The sequence below is a fragment of the Zootoca vivipara genome, chromosome 16 (genome assembly GCF_965207765.1).
Source record: "Zootoca vivipara chromosome 16, rZooViv2.hap1.1, whole genome shotgun sequence".
NCBI classification, from domain to species: domain Eukaryota; kingdom Metazoa; phylum Chordata; class Lepidosauria; order Squamata; family Lacertidae; genus Zootoca; species Zootoca vivipara.
In genome coordinates this window covers 10,665,566-10,691,741 of record NC_142599.1, presented here as the reverse complement: position 1 = coordinate 10,691,741, position 26,176 = coordinate 10,665,566, and the positions used below count along the sequence as shown (strand labels likewise).

General features: G+C 44.1%; 1 protein-coding gene across 24 annotated transcripts in view; it reads right to left on the bottom strand.

Annotated features, from left to right (window-relative positions):
• Positions 1–26,176, bottom strand: part of FBRSL1 (fibrosin like 1) — a 791,192-nt gene that overhangs the window by 399,114 nt on the left and 365,902 nt on the right. For all 24 annotated transcript variants that reach the window (XM_060269604.2, XM_060269610.2, XM_060269606.2 and 21 more), the window contains one exon: positions 12,591–12,626. In XM_060269604.2, the coding sequence (XP_060125587.2) occupies positions 12,591–12,626 (36 nt within the window). The remainder of the gene's footprint in view (positions 1–12,590; positions 12,627–26,176) is intronic.

Genomic DNA, 26,176 nt, shown 5'->3' with positions numbered 1-26,176 from the left:
GTTGTCAAAACACATTAGGTTCAATGGTGGGTGCGATTGCCAAAGTCATTTGTCCTGGAACTCCACCCCCTTTCCACCCATTTTATTTTATTTTATTGTCACACACATAAAGCTGAATGTGCACAAGTTAAAGGCAAGTAAGTTGCGAGCTTACTGTATCACCAAAATTTAAAGAGCTCCACTAGTTCCTGACCCATTTATGAGCACAATTCAAAATGCTGGTGGCTTACTTTTACAGCTCTATCTTGTCCTTTGCAGGCCTTGGCTTTTAATCTCTGCTATGAGACTCTTAATCTCAGGGTCATTCTGTTGTGATTGCTTTAAGCATTTGCTTTTATTAGTTTTTTTCTTATATGTAAAACAAGTGTACATAAATAGTGTACATTTTTATTATAAAATATGCAGTGTTTAACTAACCGAACCTGCTACTAGTGACTGCCTTTCTTACCAAGTCTTGGTACTAATGACATGAAATTCAACTGTGTATTCTACCCAGACATCTTAGCTCAGTCCGAGTCTAAAAATAAAGAGGAATGAGGTGGTTAGAATAAATCCCCTTCAAACTAAGGATTGGGGGGGGGGGCATCACTTTTGAATGGAGGTGATGACGATGACTCAATGATTCAATATTGCCACATCATGCTGCTGCATATGTTGGACACCGTAGATTTAAGCAACCCCCTTGCCCCAAAATCCTGGGGAATGTAGCTCTGTAAACTATAATTCCTGATACCAATCCAATCCAAATAACCAAATAAATAGCCATTGGCCATGACAAATCTGAAACCAAAAGAAATAGAAGCAAAAGTTGTGCTGAGCCACAAATTAAAGTCTTTATTTGGATGTCTGTGTCTCCCATTCAGTTCACTGTTATGTCTTCTTTTTGATCTTTTTGGCCGCAAAAGCAAAAAGGGTGACTTTATGAGTCACTGAACCGTTTATATCACTAAGAAGCCATGGGACTTTCTCTGCCGTGCAGAGACATCTTTCCTGTATGTTCAGTAAGGTGAGAAATCGCCTCCTGGGTCCAAAGTATAGTGAGCAATGTAGTAAACTGTGCAAGATGTCTTCCACCTGCGGTTGCCCACATGTGATATATCTACTACCTTTCTCATTCATATCATTTCTTCTGTACTTACAGTAATCTAGAAGAACAAGACACCTGTAGTTTCCCCAGGGCCTGTTCTGTACTATTATTCCACTCTGATTCTCATATCGGGAAACTATCTTAGCACATGGAAATGATGGGAATCCTTTGGTCATGCACTTACTGAACAGTCTAGATGTCCCTTTTGGTCTTTGCAGTACAAATCCAGTGCACAGAAACATAGGAAGCTGCCTTATGGGTCCATCTAGTTTAGTATTGTCTACACTCCAATGGCTCTCCAGGGTTTTAGGCAGTAGACATTGCTAGTCCTACCTAGAGATGTCACGGGTTGAACGTTGGACCTTCTGCATGCAATGCGCAGTTGCTCTGCCACTGAGCTAAACCCCTTACAGGTGTGAGAATTGCAACTAGATAATGTATACAAAGCAGACCATGGGTTGAGCTAGCTTAGTGTTGTCTACACTGAACGGTAATAGCTGACAGGGTTCTGCCAGGGATTGGAAACTGGGACCTTCTGCATGCACAGAGAATGTTCTACCAGTAAGCTATGGCCCTTCCCCAAAAGTCTCTGCCTCTGGTATTTCCCTTGTTCTTGCAACCTTTTCATTTCATAGTTAATCAGGCCAACACAGCACACCATTTACACCCTTTCTGCTCAACCTCAGCTGCTGTTGTCCAGTGTTGTTCCAACTTTAATGAACGCAGGAAGAGAAACTGAAGTGGTGGTGGTAGGGACAAGCAAAATACAGAACAAAAACTAGCAAAGCATGGCACCCCCGCATGTTAATTTTCTATTGTGAGTCCGTCACAGCATGTGTACAACGAACAGAGCACGGCTGCCTTTGCGTCATTAGCGGAAAAAGAAGCTAGGTACCAAGAACCTTTGCCTGGGTGGTCATAGCTCATGTTGACAACACGGACTTTGGACAGCAGGAAATAAATGGAGAAACACAAAGCCTCAGCTAGCCCCACCTGAGCCTGCTTTAGAGGCAACATCAAATAGCAGTGCTGGCTTGCTGAGAAAGGAGGGCTTCCTCTGTTTCCTGTAATGCTTTTGTTTAGGAGGGAAAGAGAGAGGGAGCAAGCAACACACACAAGTAAGACACATCGTTCTCAGAGTCTGTGTCTGCACCAGCACTTGTTCAAAGGTCAGCATTGATTTGAGGCAGGCATTAACGTGCACTGCCTGAACTAACAGTGTATGGGAATTGGCATATACACAGTGGTGTTAAAAACAGCATTGACCCAACCATACCTGTTTGATGGGGGCAAGTTTGCTGGCTTCCCTTTCTACCTTTAGCAGAAAGGTTTGGGTGTGGAAATACTTTAATTCCTGCAAATTGTGTTAACCACAACTTTTCTATTTTCTTTTGGGGCTAGGAGAGAACTTAAGAGGGAGAATGAAGGCCAGAAACTTATGGTTACACTTGCTTAGAGAGCAGCTAAGTTGCACAGCAAATGGACAGGGGATGAACTGGCTGACTGACCGAACCCAAAGGGTGCTCATCAATGGCTCCTCCTCATCCTGGAGAGTAGTGACTAGTGGGGTGCCACAGGGTTCTGTCTTGGGACCAGTCTTATTCAACATCTTTATCAATGACTTGGATGATGGGCTTGAGGGCATCCTGAGCAAGTTTGCAGATGACACCAAATTGGGAGGGGTGGCTAATACCCCAGAGGACAGGATCACACTTCAAAATGACCTTAACAGATTAGACAACTAGGCCAAAGCAAACAAGATGATTTTTTTACAGGGAGAAATGTAAAGTACTACACTTGGGCAAAAATAAAATAAAAAATGAAAGGCACAAATACAGGATGGGTGACCCCTGGCTTGAGAGCAGTACATGTGAAAAGATCTAGGAATCTTGGTAGACCACAAACTTGACATGCGTCAACAGTGTAATGTAGCAGCTAAAAAGCCAATGCAATTCTGGGCTGCATCAATAGGAGTATAGCATCTAGATCAAGGGAAGTAATAGTATCACTGTATTCTGCTCTGGTCAGACCTCACCTGGAGTACTGTGTCCAGTTCTGGGCACCACAGTTCAAGAAGGATACTGACAAGCTGGAATGTGTCCAGAAGAGGGCAACCAAAATGGTCAAAGGCCTGGAAACGATGCCTTAAGAGGAACAGCTTAGGGAGCTGGGTATGTTTAGCCTGGAGAAGAGAAGGTTAAGGGGTGGTATGGTAGCCATGTTCAAATATATAAAAGAATGTCATATAGAGGAGGGAGAAAGGTTGTTTTCTGCTGCTCCAGAGAAGCGGACACAGAGCAATGGATTCAAACTACAAGAAAGAAGATTCCACCTAAACATTAGGAAGAACTTCCTGACAGTAAGAGCTGTTTGGCAGTGGAATTTGCTACCAAGGAGTGTGGTGGAGTCTCCTTCTTTGGTGGTCTTTAAGCAGATAATAATAATAATTTATTATTTATACCCCACCCATCCGGCTGGGTTTCCCCAGCCACTCTGGGCGGCTTCCAACAGAGATTAAAATACATTAAAACATCACACATTAAAAACTTCCCTAAACAGGGCTGCCTTCAGATGTTTTCTGAATGTCAGGTACACTAGTTGTTTATCTCTTTAACATCTGATGGGAGGGCATTCCACAGGGTGGGTGCCAATATCGAGAAGGCCCTCTGCTTGGTTCCCTGTAGCTTTGCTTCTCACAGTGAGGGAACCGCCAGAAGGCCCTCCGCGCTGAACCTCAGTGGTCTAGACAACCATCGTGGTCTAGAACAGAGCTATTTATTCCCACAGCAAACCTTCAGCAATGGATTTTGGGAGCCTTTGTGAAGATGTGCTTGTCTTAAAATAACAGCTTTCTTTATAGACAACTTACAGATGAGGTTCCCCTCTCCCTGCCCTAACTTCCTCCCTTTAAAATGGTGTGGTAAAAGAAAGAAAGAAAGAAATCAGAAAAGGAGTCACATACCATCCATACCTTGAAGGGTTTCAAGATCACCATGTCAAAAAGGCTACATTTGCATGAAAACTTGAAGGTTTATGTAAATCAAAATCATCCAATTATGCTCAGGCATAATAAACAAAGGCGTGTGTGTTGTATATCTATTACCGGCAGAAGCATCTGCCTCAGCAAAACAGCCTTTTACTAATGTCTCAAAATGCTGAGAGTGATGTGGATACCCAGATTTGGGGAAAGGGGAGGGGAGAGTCTCTCTCTCTCTGTCTCTCTGTCTCTCTGTCTCTCTGTCTCTCTGTCTCTCTCTCTCTCTCTCTGTGTGTGTGTGTGTGTGTGTGATTTTGGGGATGAGTGACAATTTATGGGACAATTGATCATTATTAAAAGCAGAGCACAGTTTAATTGGAAACAGAGGGAGGTTATTTTGAAAGAGAATTAATGCAACCAATAAACCAAAAATACATTTTATGAGAGACGTAGCAGGGTCCACATGTCTACTTGCATAATGCAAAGAACACTCCGCCTGGCACTAGGCCTGGGACACAGCAGCAGCCTCAGAGCTTCATTTTTATTTTATTTTTGCATTCTTCTAGTCTTTATGGTTCCCCCTGCAGAAGCTATACAAGCAGTATCTCATAGCGTATAGCGACTCCAGACCATCCTATCGAGAGCAAGGAGCGCAGCGCCAAAGCCCAGTATTGCTACCTGGGTTCTCTTCCCCCATAGCTTCTGTTTCCTGACTGCTTGCTCAATGGTAGAGCATCCTGGGCCTTATGAAGTTATACTTCTAAGTTATGCAGTTAGTTTTCTAAGACAAGCATGATTTGAGTGGCATTGTATTGCCGGGGTGGGGTCGCATTATATTATTTATTTTTGTTTCTGTCATTTATTGATTCTAGAGGAACTGGGTTTATTTATTTTAAAAAAGAAAGATGTGGTACAATTTAAAACAAACAAACAAACATTACTTTAGTCTTTTCTGGATTAAGATTTGTTTGCTTGGCTCCCCTAAAGGCGGCAATCCCTATGGGCACTGAGGATGCACAGATATTGCAGTTTGGGAAGGAGCAACCAAGCATAGCTGGAAGAGAAATCAACAAAGCACCTTTATATCAGTTTGCAATGTGTGTAAAGAGAAGGTGTTTCACTGAAGTGAGAACTGAGTGGATGGAGTGATGAGGTAGGTACAAGGAGACTAAAGGTATTGTGAATGTGGGAGTTGTGGGTGTTTGGGTTGGTTTTGTGCAGTGTGAATGTGGAAGCTGAATGGTTTTGGCGACTGTATTAGATTTTTTAAAAAAAATATATTTATGTATTTGATGAGATACTGTATTTTATGATCTAGTGTAATTACACTGAATTTTGATGCACGCTTTGATGCTTTGTATATGATTTTTGTGGTTCCTAGGTTTTTTCTGTACATTTTTTAGATATATTTATTATGTTAACTAAAGTGTGTAATTATGGGTAGTTTGTTTGATTTTGAACGTGGATTTTAAAAAAATATATTTCTTATACTGATTCCTTTTTCTTGTGATTTGTAAACCACTTAAGAGGTTTTTGTTGAAATATGAAGCAGTATGTGAATTAGCTATGAATTAGCTATATAAAATAAATAAGTACATTTGTATTATGACACTCTTCATCTAGCTCTGTGCAAAATGCAGGCAGGCCACAACATGTAGAACTGCAAAAGTTGCAAGTGTAACTGTGGTTGCCCTCAAGTTCTACATTTTATGCTATGCTTCTTGCAGTAATGTCTGGCAAGGAGCAGCATATTTTAGGGACCTTGAGAATGTCACTGTTAAAAAAAGTGACTTGATACTTAGGGCGACAGAAAAAACGCAAACAAAACAAAAAAACAAAAAACCGAACCTAACTCCAAAATATCAGAAGAATGAACCCCTCTATATTATCTTCAGAGTTCCTTATGGAATTGAATGGTAGTTAGACCTGGCGGCATCAGAGAAATAATGGATTCTTGCCTTATGACAGATCCATTTAGAAACGGTGCCAAACTCCAGAAGTAAACAGCTTCCTCAACAGCTGTCCCATGATCAGGCAGAAGGTAGTTTAATGGAGAAGCAACACATTTTGTACACCAGCAGTTTCTCAACCTCTCAGACCTAATGGTGGAGGTGGGTAGTTTTAGACTCTGGACTTAATGGTACTGTTTATCCCACTCCATATTTCAACAGCAACAAATATTGCTTTACACATTTCAGTGTACAGTTACAATGTACATTACAATGGTACAATATATAATATATAGGGCTGGCTTTGAATGTGTTAAACCAGGAATGCTGCAAAATGTGATAATGGACATTTATCTATTGCATAATATATATATATATATACTGCTTGACTGCAAGAAAGAAAGAAAAAAACTCAAAGCAATTTACAAAAAGAACAAAACAATAAAATTATCAATACAACAGTTAAAACATTCAAATAATAATTAAAATCAACAATGGACTAAAAACAAATTAAAACACATGCCAACATTCTACATATCTTGGTAGGCTTGCCTAAACATATGTGTTTTTCATTGAATCATAGAACTGTAGAATTGGAAGGGAAGGTACATTGAGGTTTCATCTAGACAAACCCCCAGTAATACAGATATCGTTTTGCCTGACACGCTCAAACCCACAATCCTGAGATTAAGAGTCTCGTGCTCTACTGACTGAGCTATCCCATGTTGGGATAGCAGGCAGTGAAAGGGGCACACGGAAGAGGCATGCCGGATGTCATGACATCATAGAATTGAAGAGTTAGAAGGGATCCTGAGGGTCATCTAGTCTATCCCTTGCAATGCTAGAATCTCAACTAGATCATACATGACAGATGGCCATCCAACCTCTGCTTAAAACCTCTAAGGGTGAAGAGTCCACCACCTGTTGTGGAAGTCCGTTCCCCTGTTGAACAGCTCTTACTGTCAGAAAGCTTTTCCTGATGTTTAGTCGGAATCTCCTTTCTTCTATTCTAACTTCTACCCATTGGTTTGGGTCATAGTGTCCGGAGCAGAAGGGAACAAGCGTTGTTCCATCCTCTATGTGACAGCCCCTTAGATATCTGAAGATGGCTATCTGCTCTCAGTCTCCTCTTTACGAAACAGGCAGGGAGCACTGAAGGGTGAGTGCTGCCGCACTAAAATATTGATTTCTGAGAAATGTGGATCATGTATTTTGAGGCACCTGTATCAGTGCCAATTCACAGACTGCAGCAGTTGGGTAGACAGATATGCGATAAGGCAATCTTGCAAGTGAACAGGTCCAAAGTTGTTAAGGGCTTTATATACTAATAGTAACACCTTGAACTTGGCCCAGTAGCAAATCAGCAACCAGTCACTGAGCACAGGTGTTACATGCTGACAGTGTCTCACGCCTGTCAACAATAATGCTGCAATAACAGTAGCTTCTTGATCACAAGTGCATTGCATTCCCTTTATATTGAAATGAATGGCATGGAATAACATGATAACAATTTAATTTAAGTATGTTATGTGATTAGTTATGCAAATTCAGCAAGTTATGTAATTTTGCCACAGCAGACAGCGGGACAAATGATGTACGGTACTTTTTCATAGAAGATGAACTGGGCACATTATTTTTTCATCACTATTCAAAACGCCCCATGGCTCAGATTAGTAGCAACAAATTTATACACACTAGTTAGTGTAGAAAATAAAAGAAAGAATGTGTATGGCAGGTGGTGAGAGGGAAACAATCTATGACCTTAATTCTACCCTTAAATTCCCTCACACTCACACACAAACTGAATTCTTCCTACCTCGCAGAAACTTACCAGGTTCCTTACTGATGCTGAATTCTAATTTCACAAGCAATGGAAATGATGGGAAAGGAAGTGGAGGTGATAAGGGGATTGTTATGTGAAATTGTTTACCCCCTTGGAAACAATATCAATTTTTGCAATTTTTGGAGAGAGGGACTACAAAACTATATGAAAATATTCACCTATTCCCAAGTGAGAGCAGGAAATATTGCCCTCACTTTGACTTGGCTTTGTTACATCACCATACTAGCTATGTTATTCTTGACAAATTGAACTGCATAATCAGCAAGAAGGATCTTGTTATTGAAATGAAGTATGACCAAAACAGCTGCTTAAAGCAGGTGAAAACAAAAGCAACAAAATGAAACAAAAATCAAGACAAACAAAAAAAAGACCTGGAATGAAAAAGGAAATGTTTTATGGTTTGGCAGAACATTTTCAGGCCCATGAAATGCCTTTTTTGCATCAAGGAAGTTCACACATACACCTTATGCTCAGAAGATGGGTGAACCTTAACGCTCACAGCCCACTTTGGGGTGTGTGTGTGTGTGTGTGCGCGATCTCTACAGACCACAGTTTGAGATATCAGTGCTTATTACTCAAACTCTTTATGGCCCAGCAATCAAGAAACAAACTTATCAGAACTCCAGTGGCTTTCAGATAAACAGCTCTATACTTCTACATGCCTGTTTGTTCAGCAGATCAAAAGGAACTTCTCATGAAGGGAGATAAAAAATGCCTGCCCAAGATTTATTAACACCAGGGTGGTGGCAAGGCCTCTGACCTTTTTTCATTAAGCTCCCTCTCTCTCTCTCTCTCTCTCTCTCTCTCTCTCTCTCTCTCTCTCTCTCTCTCTCTCTCTCTCTCTCTCTCACACACACACACACACTTAGGGTTGCCAGACTCAATAGAGGACAGGACTTCTGTGCCTTTAATTGCCCTGCTCTCTTTTGAGTCTGGTAACCTTAAAGATAAACCAGCAGACCCTTTGCTTGGAAATTAAAAAAAGGGTCTGCTGGTTTCTCTTTAAGGTTTCCAGACTCAAAAGAGAGCAGGGCAATTAAAGGCACAGAAGTCCTGTCCACGATTGAGTCTGGCAACCCTACTCACACATACACACACGGGGGGGGGGGGAGAGAAGGGGGGAGAGAGAGAGACTTTACAAGTGGAGTTGTTCCTCCCACATTTCTCAGATTCACATTCAGTCACTCAAACATAAACTGAAAACCTGACCACAATTATTCTGCTTTGCATACTGTTGGCAATTGGTGCTTGAGGAAAAAAGCCACCACCACCCACCCAAATAAAAAAAAAATCAGGATATAAGCTTGAATGTTTCCCTGGTAGATACAATGATTTCAAAATTCCCGCCAGATGCAAATCATGTCCATCTTGCAGACTCAAGAATTCTCTAAAAACATTCAAAACCCATACTTAATGATGAGTGATGCTGTGAGAGGTTGTGCTGCTGCCATTCACCATACTAAGATAGTCCATGCAGGCATCATTCCAAGCGCTGGCCATCTGAAATATGTACCCCGAATTGTAAAAAACACAGACCTTTTCCAATGACAGCTTTTGCATCCACGGTTACTACAGTACTGGCAATTAGAAATGCTAAAAGGAATTAAGATTTCCTTCTCTCTCTCTTTTTTCACACTGGCAAGGGAATTAATTTAAGGCTTCAGTGACAGCAGTCAAAAGGAGACAGGACTTGTCTGATGCTATTTGGCAGTCAACTTTGGTTCACTTCGCTCAGTGCTATCCGCTTCTCCTTCTCTTTTTAAGAAAGCTACTATGATCAAAATTTAGATTCAGAAGCACAAGTAAGAATCCAGACAATATTTGCTTTATCTGGCAATTATGATTTCAAACCATCTCATCCCTTCCCTCTGTATGAGCAACCACACACAGCAATTTCACAAAATACTAGTGGAAGCGAATATAGTTCCAGCTGTATAGGTTGAATTACAGAATACCACCTTGTTCTTACACCACTATTTATTTACTAAGTATGTGTTCAGTAGCAATCTGCCTGGGTACAGAGTGTTCTTTTACTTTACTTAAAAAAAGGGGGGGGGAATCAAAGAATCAAGAACAGCTCCAGAATCACACAATGGTAACGCTTGAGTTGATGGCCAGATATTTATGAACGTTATTATTATGACAAACATTTTTGAACCTGGTTCTATCACATGGCATTGCACATTTGTCAAGTCAAAATCTGAAAGTCAGAATGTTTATCTAAATGTATTTTTATTCTGCCCTTCATCAAAAATTGATTTCATGGCAGTTTGCAAGGCAGTGGCCCATTCTGCACATAACACTGGACCATACTAGAGTAGTAGCAAGCCCCAGGCCCACACACTTCCCCTCCTCCTCTAGTGTGGCTGTGAGGAGAACAGAATTATCTGTTTTCTGTTTGAAACTAATCAGTGTCTGTTGTTTCATACAAACTGGGGGGGGGGTGGACTCTGGTTAGTTTAAACCTGGAACAGGGACTCCTGCTCCCATCAACTTCAGCCAGGATGGCCCATGGTCAGGAATGATGGGAGCTGTTGTACAAAAATCTCTAGAAAGCCACAGATTCCCCACCTGCAATTTAGAGAAACTGTGGTTTGTTGAAACAACTCGGGATCAAAGAACACTAGATTGCAAGAGGGGGGAGTACACAACTCCAAGACTCGTTCATGTAACACAAAACTATGGTTTAGTAATCCAATATGGCTAACGTGATCCAGAAGAACACACCCACCCCACTCACACATGAAAACAAAGTTCACCACAGCCAATCACAAAGAAACAACCACACCCTAGGCCAACACCAACCTCTCTCACCACCAAAGGAATACAAGCGAATAGTAAAGAGGACCCACACAAGTGATGCTGACACAAAACCCCACACATACCCCAACCAGAATAGAAGCATTGCCACCCAACCTCACCCCACTTACCATGCCCCCCTCAACCTCTTTTCCCATTTTCTTCCTACTCTAACACTAATGTCTTAACCATAGCTGCCAAGTCTCCCATTGAAAAATCTGGGATCAGCAGCGGCGCGGCACCGGAAGTCACTTCTACGCATGTCTGGACATGCGTAGAAGCAACTTCTGGTGCCGGCACTGCCTGATTTCCGGTGCCCAGACATGGGCAGAGCGGCACCTGAAATCGGTTCTGCGCATGTCCAGACATGTGCAGAAGGAGCCTCCCTGGCAGGTAGGAGATTGGGGGATTTACGGGATTTTTTCTATTCGGGATAACAGTGGGAAACAGATTAAAATCTGGTGGTTTCCCACGAAAAACAGGAGACTTGGCAGCTATGGTCTTAACAAATGAAACGGATCTGTAGAAAATGTAACTTTACAAAGAGACATTGTGCATACTTAGTATTATGTCTGAAATAAGCCAATAGTTTTGAAGCAAGACTGTTTCAGAAATAACAAGTCCAGGTTGTAGTCTGTAAGTACTGTTACTTTCGGGAAAGAAAACACCTTTGTACAAGCACTTTCAGGCAAAAACAAAATCAAGTGAACTCCATCACACCTGACTGATTCTTTCATCTCCATTTTTGGAGTTGGAGAGAATTCACATGAATTGGTGAAGCCAAGGGCGTACCCACCACGGGGCAAGTTAGGGCAGCTGCCCTACTCTAGAAGCCAGCTGCCCGCCCGCCCCAAGCTAAAAAGAAAGAAATCTCAATGCAAAAAGTGGGGTGCGCGGCCCCAGCCAGAAAGAAACAGACCAGCCCTCCCCCCTTTCCCCTTTCCCCTTTCCATAACCCATCGCACTTTCTCCTCTCCCCCTCCCACTATCGAGCTGCAAAAGCGGTGGGGTGTAAACGTAAGAGACGGAGGGAAACAGCGCACCCGGGGGATGGGGCGAGCTGCCCAGAGGGGCGACCAGTGCCGTGGGCAGGGGGGCAGGAGGGGGCAATTGCCCCCCAGAAGCAAAAGGCTAAGGGGCGCAGCGTGGCAGCCCCAGGCTCCGGCTCCCAGCGCAAAGCTCCAGAGGCGCGAGGGGAGCGTAAGCGGAGGAGCGCTAAGCGGGAGCGGGGAGTGTAAGTGGAGGAGGCAGCCACAGGCTCGCGTTCCCCGCGCACCTCTGGAGCTTCGCGCCGGGAACGGGAGCTTGGGGCCGCCTCCTTGGAAGACCTGGGAGGTGCGGAGGAGGCAGCCCCAGGCTTGCGTTCCCCGCGCGCCTCTGGAGCTTCGCGCCGGGAACAAGAGCCTGGGGCTGCCTCCTCAGAAGAGCTGGGAGGACACAGGCCACGTAGCCCCGCCCATATTCCCACTGTGGCCCCTCCCCTCCCGCCCCTTGCCCCCGCCCCTTGCCCTCCCTAATTTTGATCCTGGGTACGCCCCTGGGTGAAGCCAACATTCTAGTCAAACGTATGTGCATATGTTCAATTGGACATAAAATGTAACATGGCAAAATGGGACAATAAAAGGCTGATTTGGCCTTACACCGAGAAAGTCAAAGGTATGCTGCAGGCAATCTATGATCTTTGGATTTGTAGCTACATGGTTAGCATGAATGGAAAAGCAGAACAATAAAACCGGAGAGGCTCAGAAAACAAACTGTTTTAATACTCTCTCATGCAGAGAGTGGAGGTTTAGCAACGTGGCTGCACTTTTTCAAAGCCTCTTTTGCATGCTCTGTATTCCCACAGCGTACATGAACATGTAACAGGTAATGTAATCTTCCACAATCAAACAGTGATAGAAGTGAAATCGAATAATTAGCTATAAGGTGACTTACCGAATAACCTTTTCCTGAAAGTGATTGAGCAGAACTCTGTGGAAAGAAAAGGTACATCAGTATAAGTAACAAAGGGAGTTATGCATAATGCCATGAAAAATTGCAAGCTTCTCTCTCCATGCAATTGCAAAGTGCCATTTCCTAGGTAACTCTTATCAAGATCCAGGAATGCTGCTGCCAATCACACCACACTTGTAAAAAGATGCACATTTACATGCAGGTCTTCTTTGACTCAGACTCAGGTTTTGCCAAGGAAGCAGGCCCAATATCCCTTGAACATGCATAGCTTCATAAAGCAGACTGCTACATAGTAAGGTCATTGGTTCATCTAGTCCAGTGATCATCTTCTACAATTCACAGCTGGTCTCCAATGAAGTCTCAGCTACAGGTCTTTCCTAGGCAACAGTTGATGTAAGTTCATGGCTCAGTGGTAGAGCAGATGCTTTACATGCAAGTGGTCCCAGGTTCAATATCCAGGTAGATAACTGAGATAGACCCCTGTCTGAATCCATGCAGAGCTGTTGCCAATGAGTGCAGGTGAGGTAGTAGGGAATCTATGGCCCTCCAAATTTCATTTGACTCCCATCAGCGCCAGTAAACATGGCCAATGACCAGGTTGTGTGGAGTTGTAGTCTAGCAAAATCTGGAAGGTCACAGTTCCCTACCCCGGTATAGAAAACAGTGATGGTCTGACTCAATAAGAGGCTGCTTCCTTTAAATATCTATCACTGTGGGGAGTTGGTTGGAATAGAACATGTTGCCTTATACTGAATTAATTCTAGCCAGGTACCGTGCATTCTCGCTCTCCCATGATCATTCCCATTTGTGAAACCAGAGACTGGCTTGGAGGCATCCTGTAGACTACGGATCTAATTCGGGACCTCCTACTCACTTCTATGGGACGCAGGTGGCGCTGTGGGTTAAACCACGGAGCCTAGGGCTTGCCGATCAGAAGGTCAGCGGTCCGAATCCCTGCGACAGGGTGAGCTCCTGTTGCTCGGTCCCTGCTCCTGCCAACCTAGCAGTTCGAAAGCACCTCAAAGTGCAAGTAGATAATTAAACAGCGGGAAGGTAAACGGCGTTTCCGTGTGCTGCTCTGGTTCACCAGAAGCGGCTTTGTCATGCTGGCCACATGACCTGGAAGCTGTATGCCGGCTCCTTCGGCCAATAACGCGAGATGAGCGCCGCAACCCCAGAGTCGGTCACGACTGGACCTAATGATCGGGGTCCCTTTACCTTTACTCACTTCTATAGTTCAGGCCTAATCCCTATAGTAACCCTTTCCATTTTTCCAGCTACTACAATCCTTGTAGTAGGTGATCCTACCCATCTGGCACCAACCCCATTAATGGGTTGTATCCAATTAAGGCCTACTCACTAGACCTACTCACTAGACCTATTAAAATTCATAGACCAAAGTTAGTTAGGACTGCCTTGCTGGACATCTTCAGGAGAAGAAAAGGCTAAGAAGTAAAGTCTACACAAATCTCTAATGGAGTCCCTAAGACAGTTGGATGTCTTCTTGTATGTCTCCTTCCAGCAACTCCAGCAGCCAAGCTGGTGTCAAATGCATTGTTCCACTTTCCTTTGGACTACATCAGCAAGGCTGAGAGGAGGGTCTTATCATATGGCCAGCTCTGGTCCTCCATACACATTGTCCAGGCTTGTGCTCCAGAGAGCTCATTCTGGAGCTATTAACACAGAAAAAACAATGTGGGAAACAGCAGTTACGAGTTACTGGTCTCTGTAGTCAAAGTGGACGCTGTGATTCTCTAGCAATTTGACTTTGCCCCTGGAGGTACAATCCTTTTGAAACAGACAGATGCCAACAACAACAAACTCTGAGTAGGACAAACACTGGACACAATCATTTATTTTTCTGGGCATTCATGAAATACCAACAATATTATATTCTATTGTTAACTTATTTTATTTTGTGTGTGTAATTTTATTACAGTCAAACCTCGGTTCTCGAACGTAATCCGTTCTGGAAGACCATTCAACTTCTGAAACGTTTGACAACCGAGGCACGGCTTCCGATTGGTTGCAAGAGCTTCTTGCACTCAAGTGGAAGCTGCGTTGGAAGTTCAGGTTCCAAAAAACGTTCGAAAACCGGAACCTCCAGGTTTTCAGCATTCAGGAGCCAAAACATTTGAAAATGGAGCCGTTTGAGAACCAAGGTTTCACTGAATTATATTTTCTTTTATTTGCAAATTGCTTTAGGGCTTCTTAGTAGAAAGTAACATCCCTGGATAGCTCAGCTGATTAGAGTGTGGTGCTGATAATGGCAAGGTTGCAGGTTCAAATCCCCGTATGGGACAGCTGCCTTGCAGGGGGTTGGAATGGATGATCATCAGGGTGCCTTCCAACTCTACAATTTTTTTAATTCTATGAAATTTAATAGTGTAGCACCTCGGCTTACGTTACCCTCGGGTAACGTAAACTTCGGGTTGTGAAAGCGGCACCCCTGGAAGTGTTTTGCGGCATGCGCAGAAGCACTCTACTGTGCCACACATATGCACAGAAGTTGCAGAAACCTAGGGATCTGACCGGAGCTCCAGAACAGATCCCGTCTGCAACCGGAGGTACCACTATAGTAACCTAACACCATCTTTTTAAAAAGAAAAGGGGAGAGGGAGTGTGGTAAGAATTCACCTCTACACCACCTTGTTTGTTACCCAGGTGAGGATCAACCACCTTTTGAATAAACCACAGAACCATTTTCAAGTCCAGCATCCAGATTTAGGGATCCAGCTAAAGAATTGGAGTAACAGTGGCACAATTGTGGGGCTATTAAAGCTCATACTGAGAGTACTCAGTTCCTACACCAGGAGGAAAAAGAAAATCCCTGGAGATTACTATTGTCTGGGCTGGTCCACTTTAAAGTGTAATTAGAATAATTGCATAGTGGAATACTGCCACATTGGGGGAAAGAGGGAAATCTTGAACGTATAAAACTGGCATGCCAAAGAGAAAGTGAGGCTAGAACCCTCCCATTTAATGTTACAACCACCCCATTGCAGTCCCAAGTGCTACAGCCTAGACAAGAGTTCAACACCTGGTTTGGTTTGTCTTCCGAGCTGACAGTTTAAATATTCAGAATTTGTAACTCTTTTAAAGATTTGTTCCTTGCAATATTTCCGCTTTACTTCAGCCACTTCAGTTTAAAACTATCAATGGTTAACAGGACAGAGAGCGAGTAAAAGGAAATAGCATGTCAGCCTGGTTTATTGCTGGTTGGACCTGTTTAAAAGCTATTAAAGCATATTAAGGCTAACACATATCCAATACAGGTTCCATTATGCAGCTATTTACAAGTCTAGTCAAAATGCAAGATTCCCATCACCTCCCTTCCAAATCTACTTTACAACATGGCAGTGTTCCAAAATGTTTTTTATTGATTTTGTCATATTCACTCATGTTGTTGAAATGGACATGGTTTTTCTGTCATGCAGCGAAGAAGAATGACCAGATGGAGTCAACTAGTCGATGGGGTTAAGAAAAGGAGATGAAGTGGCCAGCAAGCTGAACCAAGTTCTTAAATCTTCTTTAGACTGCTACTCAAAACTGAAATGTACATTGAATATGTAAGAAGAGCCTGCTGCCAGCGACCTATCAAAGCCCAGCAGTGGTCAACCAGATGCTTCTAGGAAGCCTGAAAGAAGGACCTCAGCACAAAAGCGGCTTCCAGGAAGTGGTATTCAGAGGAAATACTCATAAGGACATATTCACAAGCACAGCTTTATTCTACACGGACTATATTTTAAAGATACAAGTTGGTGCCTATCACTATCTTTTGTGGGAGATAATTCCATAGTTTAAACTTTGTGCTGCATGAATCAGCAAACATAAGAAGAGTTATGCTGAATCAGGACAAAGGAATATTGTGATATATTGATATATTGCAATGTTTAAAGGTAAAGGGACTCATGACAATTAGGTCCAGTCGTGACCGACTCTGGGGTTGCGGCGCTCATCTCGCGTTATTGGCCGAGGGAGCCGGCGTACAGCTTCCGGGTCATGTGGCCAGCATGACAAAGCAGCTTCTGGCGAACCAGAGCAATGCACGGAAACGCTGTTTACCTTCCCGCTGTAGTGGTACCTATTTATCTACTTGCACTTTGAGGTGCTTTCAAACTGCTAGGTTGGCAGGAGCAGGGACCGAGCAACGGGAGCTCACCCCATTGCGGGGATTCGAACCGCCGACCTTCTGATCGGCAAGCCGTAGGCTCTGTGGTTTAACCCACAGCGCCACCCGCATCCCTTCATTGCAATGTTTAGCTGGTAATACATTGAGATATTGAAAACCAGTTATTGCCCAGCCCTAATCCACACCATAGGGTTAAACCACAGAGTCTAGGGCTTGCTGATCAGAAGGTCAGCGGTTCGAATCCCTGCAACGGGGTGAGCTCCCGTTGCTCGGTCCCAGCTCCTGCCCACCTAGCAGTTCGAAAGCACATCAAAGTGCAAATAGATAAATAGGGACCGCTCTGACGGGAAGGTAAACCGCCTTTCCGTGCGCTGCTCTGGTTCGCCAGAAGCAGCTTTGTCATGCTGGCCATATGACTTGGAAGCTGTCTGCGGACAAACGCCGGCTCCCTCGGCCTATAGAGCGAGATGAGCGCCACAACCCCAGAGTCGGACACGACTGGACCTGATGGTCAAGGGCCCCTTTAATCCACACCATACATTCAAAGCATAGCTTCCCCAAAGAATCTGGGAACTGTAGTTTGTTAAATGTACTGGCAATTATGGCTGTGTGACATGTAAACTATGGATCCCAGGATTCTTTGGGGGGAAAGCCATGTGCTTTAAACATCCTCCTGGAGAGCAATGTACAGCCTCTTCGCCCTTCTCTAGTCCTTTTTGCTGATGTGCCACAATAAACTAAGCCAAGGTTTGCAGCAGAAATTTTCAGGCCATAGCGTGGGGACAGGACAGGACTTCCTATTGGCCACTGTAAGAACCAGATGGGTCATTGGCTATTGTGGTTCTTAAATCAGTTGAAATTACTTCTGAGAAAATACACATACGGTAAGACTGAAATTACAAGGTATAAGTAAAAGAGGGGAGCGGAGGGGGACAAAATCCAGCTATTTTATTCCTAATTCCCTGCTGGGATTTTAAACACAGCCTGCAGAGTCCTTTAAAAGGTAGACTTGGCACAATACTTTGCAACACATGCAACTTTCTTTAGGGTTTTCAGAGGTAAAAGTTCCCTATGAAGATGAATATATTTTCCCTGTTTAAGATTAACATTTCCTGGAACTCAACACTGGATGCTTTTCTTTTGAACAGGATTTGTTATTGCTGTGTAAAGCTAGTAAAAGTGGTGTTCTTGTGGATCCAGCTCTTTAAAACCTTTTCCAACAGTTGGACTGACTGAGAGCAAACATTCCTTCCAGAAAAGCCCATACATGCTGCTTCTTGCACATCAAGTGCCGTCGACGAGTTTTGAAATGAACGTGTGCTTGCTCTACATAAAGTTCTTTTAGAAGAAGAAGAAGAAGAAGAAGAAGAAGAAGAAGAAGAAGAAGAAGAAGAAGAAGAAGAAGAAGAAGAAGAAGTGCAGTCCACACTGAAGCCAATCCAAAAGGAAAAAGCATGTGCTAGGTAGAAACGATCTGGAAAATTATTTCCATTAGTACTACCAAGGGATGCTTGAGGAATTCAGTCTGTGTGTATTCCAGAACAAATTGACCTGATTCACAATTCCTGTTCCCCAAATATTCCAACACAGTGCATAGGTCATTTTTTTAAAAAAAAAAAATCCATAGTCTGCAACAAAGTATTCATTTAAACATGGGATTGCATCCAACTTACTTCGAAATAATTGATTTCAATGGAGCTACTCTGATACAACCTATGTATTTAAAAGCATTTAAAAAAAATAAATGATCTGCAGATCAATGTTGCATGCAGGACAGAGACGATCTCTGAGAACATGACACAGGCCCCAACAGTATGGTACCTTTAAAGCACTATCATATCACTTCAAACAGTCATAAAGGTAAAGGGACCCCTGACCATTAGGTCCAGTCGTGACCGACTCTTGGGGTTGCACGCTCATCTCGCATTATTGGCCGAGGGAGCCGGCGTACAGCTTCCAGGTCATGTGGCCAGCATGACAAAGCCGCTTCTGGCAAACCAGAGCAGCACATGGAAACGCCGTTTACCTTCCCGCTGTAGCGGTTCCTATTTATCTACTTGCATTTTGACATGCTTTCGAACTGCTAGGTTGGCAGGAGCTGGGACCAAGCAACGGGAGCTCACCCCGTCACAGGGATTCGAACCACCGACCTTCTGATCAGCAAGCCCTAGGCTCAGTGATTTAACCCACAGCGCCACCTGGGTCCTTTTAAACAGTCATGGCTTCCCTCAAAGCATCCCTATTCCCCTGAGAGAGCCACAATTCCCAGAGTTCCCTGGGAAGAAGAACTGATGTAAAACCATTCTGGGAAATGTAGTTCTGTGAGGGGAATGGGGGGGGGGCAGTTCTCCTAACAACTCTCAGCACTCTTAACAAATTAAAGTTCCCATAATTCTTTGGGGGAAGCCATTACTGATTAAAGTGGCATAATAGTATTTTAAATGTACGTTATACAGTATGGTGCAGATGGGGCCACAGACTAGGGGAGGGGAACCTGGGTCATTCTTTAGATTTACCCAGGCTCACCTTTCATGCACTCCTAATCAATTCATGCATTACCAAAGCAGTATGGGAATCATTTTCTCATGATCAGGCCCCACACCACTCTCATAGGAACTCTAGAGAGGAACCAAACAACCTGGGTGAATAATATTCTGTCTAATGAATATTTTTCCTCTCCCTGGTCTGGAAAGGAACCATGTCACTCATTCATCCCAGTGCCTATAAAACCTAAAACCTAGGAGTGACTTGCAATCTGCCAGGATTCAGAGAATCAACAGTTAAGGTGCAAAATGTTCCTTCAGCCTCTTTAACCGAAAGGGTTCCTGGCCTCCCTCCTATAGAGAAGGTACCAATTACCATTAAGTGTGATGTGCTGGCGCCTTCATAACTGCAGACACCTTGCCATAAAGGAACCAACAGTTCTTTTCATGTAGACGAGCCATTAGATGCCTTTTGGTAATTTTACCAACCCGGGCTGAATTTGACCCACTGAGGACTTAAGAGTTAAAAGGCTTCATTATCCAATTACCAAGGCTCTTGAGACAGCCCTTCAGCCTGTAATTTTGGTCTTTTTTTTTAAAAAAAAAACACAACCCACAAGATCTCCCCTCAATTTCTTAAAGGGGGGGGGGAACCCTAACCAACAACTTTCTCTGCTTGTAATTTGGAGGGCGGGGGGGGGGGGAGAAAATAACTTGCTAGTAAAGGCAGAGCTGAACTGCGGGGGTTTCAAAGCTGATGTTTTACAAGCAGCTATGGCAAGTTATTTCATTTATAATAAGATGCAATGTAGAAATTTTTGCACTGTGTGTCTGGGAGAAAGCAAAAAAGCAAAACAAAAGGGAATGTGATTTAGTGTGCAAAGGCAAGCTCCACTAAATTCAAGTCTGTGCTTAGGTATCAAGAAATATACCCAAATAAAATGTTGACACAGCTTTCAATCAAGTACCTTGTGTAGGAAGCAGAGTGTTGCATCCAACAAAGTTGCCCAGTCTTGATAACTGGCTGTTTATATCTGGAGCAGCCTCCTAAAATTCACTTGCAATATGGGCAATTTGCACTAATCCCTGAGGAGTGCCCCTTTGGGGGGGGGGAATTATGCCAGATCCCTCACTGATGGGCATGGAACATTGTGCCCAAATTCGTTAAATTACAGTTCAGCGGTTTTGGAGAAAGGCTGTGACCTCTGTGCACGCAATGCCTACATTTTTATATATATAGATGCATCTCTGGGTTATTTGTGGGGCATAGGAATTCATTCACCCCCTATATATATATGGTCCGGCCCCCCACAAGGTCTGAGGGACAGTGGACCGACCCCTGCTGAAAAAGTTTGCTGACCCCTGGTTTAGAACAAGGATTAAAAAATATGTGGCCTTGAGGGCAATATGTGTCCCTTGGCCTAATTTCATGCAGCCCTAGGCCTAACTAGGCGCAGGTGGTAAGGAGGAGGGAACTGTGGGGTAGCCAGGAAGAGGGAAAATGTACTCTTTGGGCACTGGTCCTGCCCATTTTTTATTTTTTATTAGTTTTAGTTTCTCCTACCATTGGTTCCAGCTCCTCCTACCATTGGTTCTAGCTCCTCCCACCATTGGCTCCAGCCACACCCACTGCTGGCTTTCAGGCCCCCAGAAATTACCCCCAAAGCATGTAAGACCTTGAGAGAGAAAAAGTTACCCTGCTGCACGGTGGGGCTGTGCCTCGTGCCCCAGATGAGCTTCTGCCCTTACTGATGGTGAATGAACTGAAAGGGGTTTACTAAAATATCTGTTTCTTTTCCTTTTCCTTTTTTTAAATTTCAAAACAAGCATCAAATTCAAAATTTCAAAAACACAACAAGATGGAAGAAGTGAAATACTGAGATCACAACATGGGCGAAGGGGAGTGGGGGGCATGTGGGAATCTATAATATTCAGGCATCCCCAAACTGCGGCCCTCCAGATGTTTTGGCCTACAACTCCCATGATCCCTAGCTAACAGGACCAGTGGTTGGGGAAGATGGCAATTGTAGTCCAAAACATCTGGAGGTGCCTGCTCCAGACCATACCCACTTTAAATTGAGGCTCTGCTGCTAGGAGGATGAGATCACCTACACAGGAGGGCTTTTCTTTTCCCCATGGCCATGCAGACACGGTCCCTCTCCCATGTTTCCAGAGGGATACCGGCTGACATGTCTACATCCTCAGGAATGCATCAAAAACTTAGCCCCGCTCAGAGGTCAGGGCCTGACCTTGGAAACCACAAGAGATGGGGCAGCCCCCGTTACTATCTTTACACTTAGGAAACTTTGAAATGTCATTTCTCCACTTCAGTTCATGTGCCTGAACAAACAAAAGAAACCTCGCAATGTTGCTATCCCCGGCAAAACATACAACCCATTCTCCTCAGCCACTCTAAAATGAAAGGGGATTAAAAGTGCTGGGAAGTGTATGACTCCTGGTTTTTAAAAATGAAAAAGAAAAGAAAGAAGGACCAAAAACACACAAGGAGGTGGAGGGGATGGTTAGGGAGAAGAAAACTACTAACACATCGTGAGTGATCCCTGGAGGGAGAAGCTCAGGTAAGGTGAGGCCTAGTCTTCTGAGGCTCAGACCCAGCCCAGGCCACACCTATGCCATACACCTAGAGCACTATTGTGCCACTTTAACAGTCATGGCTTCCCCTAAAGAATTGTGGGAGTTGTAGTACGATAAGTGGTGCCTATTCCCCTTACATAGGGTTGCCATATTTGAAAATTTGAGCTTTTAGGAAACCATCATAATTGTTGACCTTTTTTTAATGCCCTCACGGAGCTGCAGTTCTCATAGTTAGTTAACAATCAATCCCTCTTCTTAAGGAACTCTGGGAATTGTTGTTCTGTAAGGAGCTCTGTAAAGTGAGTTAGACCCGCAGCCAAATATGGGGTGGGTGTGTGTGTCCAGAGCTCCCTCACACTATCGCTCTCTCTTTTTCACAGACAAACATCCAGCCAGCCATTCACAGGTTCCCAATTATTTCACCTTCTCTCTTCTCCACCTCCTAAACCCTCTGTCACCTAAGAGGTATCATTGTTAAATAAGATTTTGAACCTGAGCCGTAAAAGTGGAGGACGATGTCTTATAATTTCTGGTTTCCACTCCTTCGCCGCCAGGTAGATTTCTCCTTACCCCCAATAACATTTTAAAAAGTCACTTCATCCAACCTGACGGAAGAGAGCTAGAACGAGCGAAAGAAAGAGAGTCTAAAATGGAGCCTGTGAATTCTAACATTTTTATTTTTATTTTTAAAACGTTAAATAAACACCCAGCACTCTTATCTATGTCTCCATCCATCCATCCAAAGTGGCCAACACCTCTTGCAACATATTTCCTAATCAGCTGGTATTTATGGTTGATATTTTATATTTCCAATTTCCCCCTCAGGGCTCATGAGAACGCTGCACACCTGCCAACCTTTTCGACTGGGTCCATAATTGCCAATTTGCTCTTTGCCTTAGTATATCACTCAATTTAGCCCTTGCTGTGCCCCGCATACATCCTCATTCATCTAGATGCCCCCCATGACAATTAGAGTGTTAGCTTCAGCTAACTAGGGCAACTATTCTACTAGGGCTGGGAGACAATTATTAGTCTATTTTCCCATCTTGGGGGCAACAAAATTGAGAATCCATGACAATTACATCCAGCAATTCCACACTCGGCGGCTGCCTTCTCCTCCTTTCCCTCCCCTTCCCCATCTTCCATACATTTCAAATTAACGCAGCTCTACCACCACATTCAAATGTTCAGTGTTTGTGGGGAATGAGGGTCCTATTTAAATGATAATGAGGAACGATCCATTCAATTTAGTGACGGAGAAAATCCATTAAAAAACGCAGGCAGTTCTTAAGCTGATGGGTCAAGAAAAAGATAAACCCTTTTTTAAAAGCCATTATGTACGGCTCTGTGTGGATTTTTTACACTGTTCAGGACATCAGGAAAGATTAGGACAATTATGGAACAAGGAGCAGGGAGGGAGGGGTGGGAGGCAAAACAGAACACCCTCTTTCCCTCCCGGGACCACCCCAAACCACCCTCTATTTAATTTCAATCAAAATAAAGCACAGGAATATTCTGCCTTTTAATTCTCCCTTAATACCATGTGTCTGACTGTGAGGGAGAGGATAATTTTTTTTTGTTCGTTTTTGTAAAAGTAGCTGGTGGTTCTACCAATAGTTACATTGGATAATTTTTCAGCCACGTGTCATAGGGACTAAAAAGGGATTTTTGCATAGGTGTGGCAATTTGCTGACAAGAACACAAGGGCAAAAGAAGAAAGAGCAGTGCTAAATCAGACCAAAGGCTTATCCTGTTCTACCGCTCCTCTTGGCGGCAGCAATGCTACTAGAGCAGGCATCCCCAAACTGCGGCCCTCCAGATGTTTTGGCCTACAACTCCCATGATCCCTAGCTAACGGGACCAGTAGTCAGGGATTATGGGAACTGTAGTCCAAAACATCTGGAGAGCTGAAGGTTGGGGATGCCTGTACTAGAGGCTTCACCAGGGGCAAAAAACCTGGCTAGCAGCCCCCTCCCCATAGTTACGGCTCTGGCTTCTGAATACCAGTTGCTGGAAACAGAGTGCTTTTGAACTCAGATCTTGGTCACTGTGAGAACAGGATGTTGGACTAGATGGGCCTTTGGCTTGATCCACCAGTCTCTTCTTATGCTCTGATGGACAATGGCCATAGGTGGTAGAACCTGCAGCCCAAAGTTCCTCATCTTTGGTTGGCTCTGACTAGCAACAACTGTCCAAGGTCTATGGCGGATACCATTCTCAGCCCTGCTAGCAAAGACTCTTTAACTGAGGAGCAAGTGATTTTTTTCCAGTCTTGGTGGTGGGGGGCACATTCCCTTCTGGGCAAACAAAAGAAAGGACTTATTCGTACAGTGCACATGGAACTCACTACCACAAGATAGAGTGATGGCGACCAAACTAAATAGTTCCAAAAAAGGATTAGACAGATTCATGGGGAGAAAACTGTCCATGGTCCCAAGGCACAGATCCTTGGGATCACAAGTAGGGAAAGTGCTGCTACACTCGGGTCCTACTTTAGGCCTTACAGAAGCACCTGGTTGACTACTGTGAGAAAAGGACTCAGGACTAGACCAGGCATCCCCAAACTTCGGCCCTCCAGATGTTTTGGACTACAATTCCCATCTTCCCTGACCACTGGTCCTGTTAGCTAGGGATCATGAGAGTTGTAGGCCAAAACATCTGGAGGGCCGCAGTTTTGGGATGCCTGGACTAGATGGTCCTGTCGCCTGATCCAGGCAGGGCTTTTCCAAGAGATGGTGCTAAAATAAATGAATGAGGACCCAATTATTGAAAGGGATGAAAGAGATTGGAAATGGACATTTTAGCGCAAGTTCTACCTATTCTAGGCCAACTTGTTCTGAACATCTGGTTTTTATTGATACTGTATTTTTAATGTGTGTTTTATATTGTTTTACGTGAGCCACATAGATGTTTTGGTGATTAAGCGGTATGTAAATCCTGTAACATAAAACAAGATAAACCAATAGGCGTTTGTGGCCTGAATCAAGAAAAAAAGCCAACATTTTAAAAAATCCTTGAAGGGTGAGCACACTAAAGGTGACCAAGCTACTTTAAAATGTAAAATTGGTATTCCCAGGAGTGTGTGTTAGTGTGTGTGTGTGTGTGTGTGGGTGGGTGGGTGAGAGAGAGAGAGAGAGAGAGAGAGAGAGAGAGAGAGAGTGACAGAGAGAAGCAGACAGCGGAAATCTGCCTTTTCTAAGGATGCTGTGCAATACAGTGCCTAATATGGTAGCAGTGTGTGATGCGAGCATGTCCTGCGGCATGTGTGCACAGCCACCAGGGAATTTTGAGGGGGTCCAGCCCACTCATTGAAATTTTTGGGGGGCCCTTGGTCCCCCAGCCCTCCAGCAGATGGAGCACCTGCTCACAAGCATGTGTATATGAGCGGAAAGAAGGACAGCCAAACGGCTGTGCTGCCATGATTCACCACTTCTGCTGCCACTGGAATGCCCCCTCTCACTGAACTTGCTGAGAGGGGCATGTTCCAGCAGCGGCAGAAGCAGTGGGGAGGCGCCTGCCTGAGGCACCTGCTTCACCCTAGAATCATAGAATTGTGGAGTTGGAAGGGACCCCAAGGGTCACCCAGTCCAAACCCCTGCAATGCAGTAATCTCAGCACACAGTCCTATTTGAAGCCATACTGGACCCTGCTCTGCTTTGCAAATCTGCTAGCAGTGTGTGTGTGTGTGTGTGTACACATACGTACACACATCTATGTGCATACAGAACAACTTGTGGAGAGTGGGAGTTCATTTAGGTAGCTTTAACGGAGGATTAGGCACACCCTCCCATCAGATGTCAAAGAAACAAACAACTATCTGACATTTAGAAGACATCTGAAGGCAGTCCTGTTTAGGGAAGTTTATAATAACTGATGTTTTAATGTATTTTAAATCTTTTGTTGCCCAGAGTGGCTGGGGAAACCCAGCCAGATGGGTGGGTATAATATATTATTATTATTATTATTATTATTATTATTATTATTATTATTCACGTCTGCATCCAAGATCAGAGGCAGCATTCTGTAACTGGATTCCCCTGTAACATTAAGGGGAATCCAGTTATTGGCCGAGGGAGCCGGCGTACAGCTTCCCGGTCATGTGGCCAGCAGGACAAAGCCGCTTCTGGCGAACCAGAGCAGCACACGGAAAGGCCGTTTACCTTCCCGCTTGGAGCGGTACCTATTTATCTACTTGCACTTTGATGTGCTTTCAAACTGCTAGGTGGGTAGGAGCTGGGACTGAGCAACGGGAGCTCACCCCATCATGGGGATTCGAACCGCCGACCTTCTGATCGGCAAGCCCTAGGCTCAGTGGTTTAACCCACAGCGCCACCCCGCCTCCTAGAGTAAACAGGGTG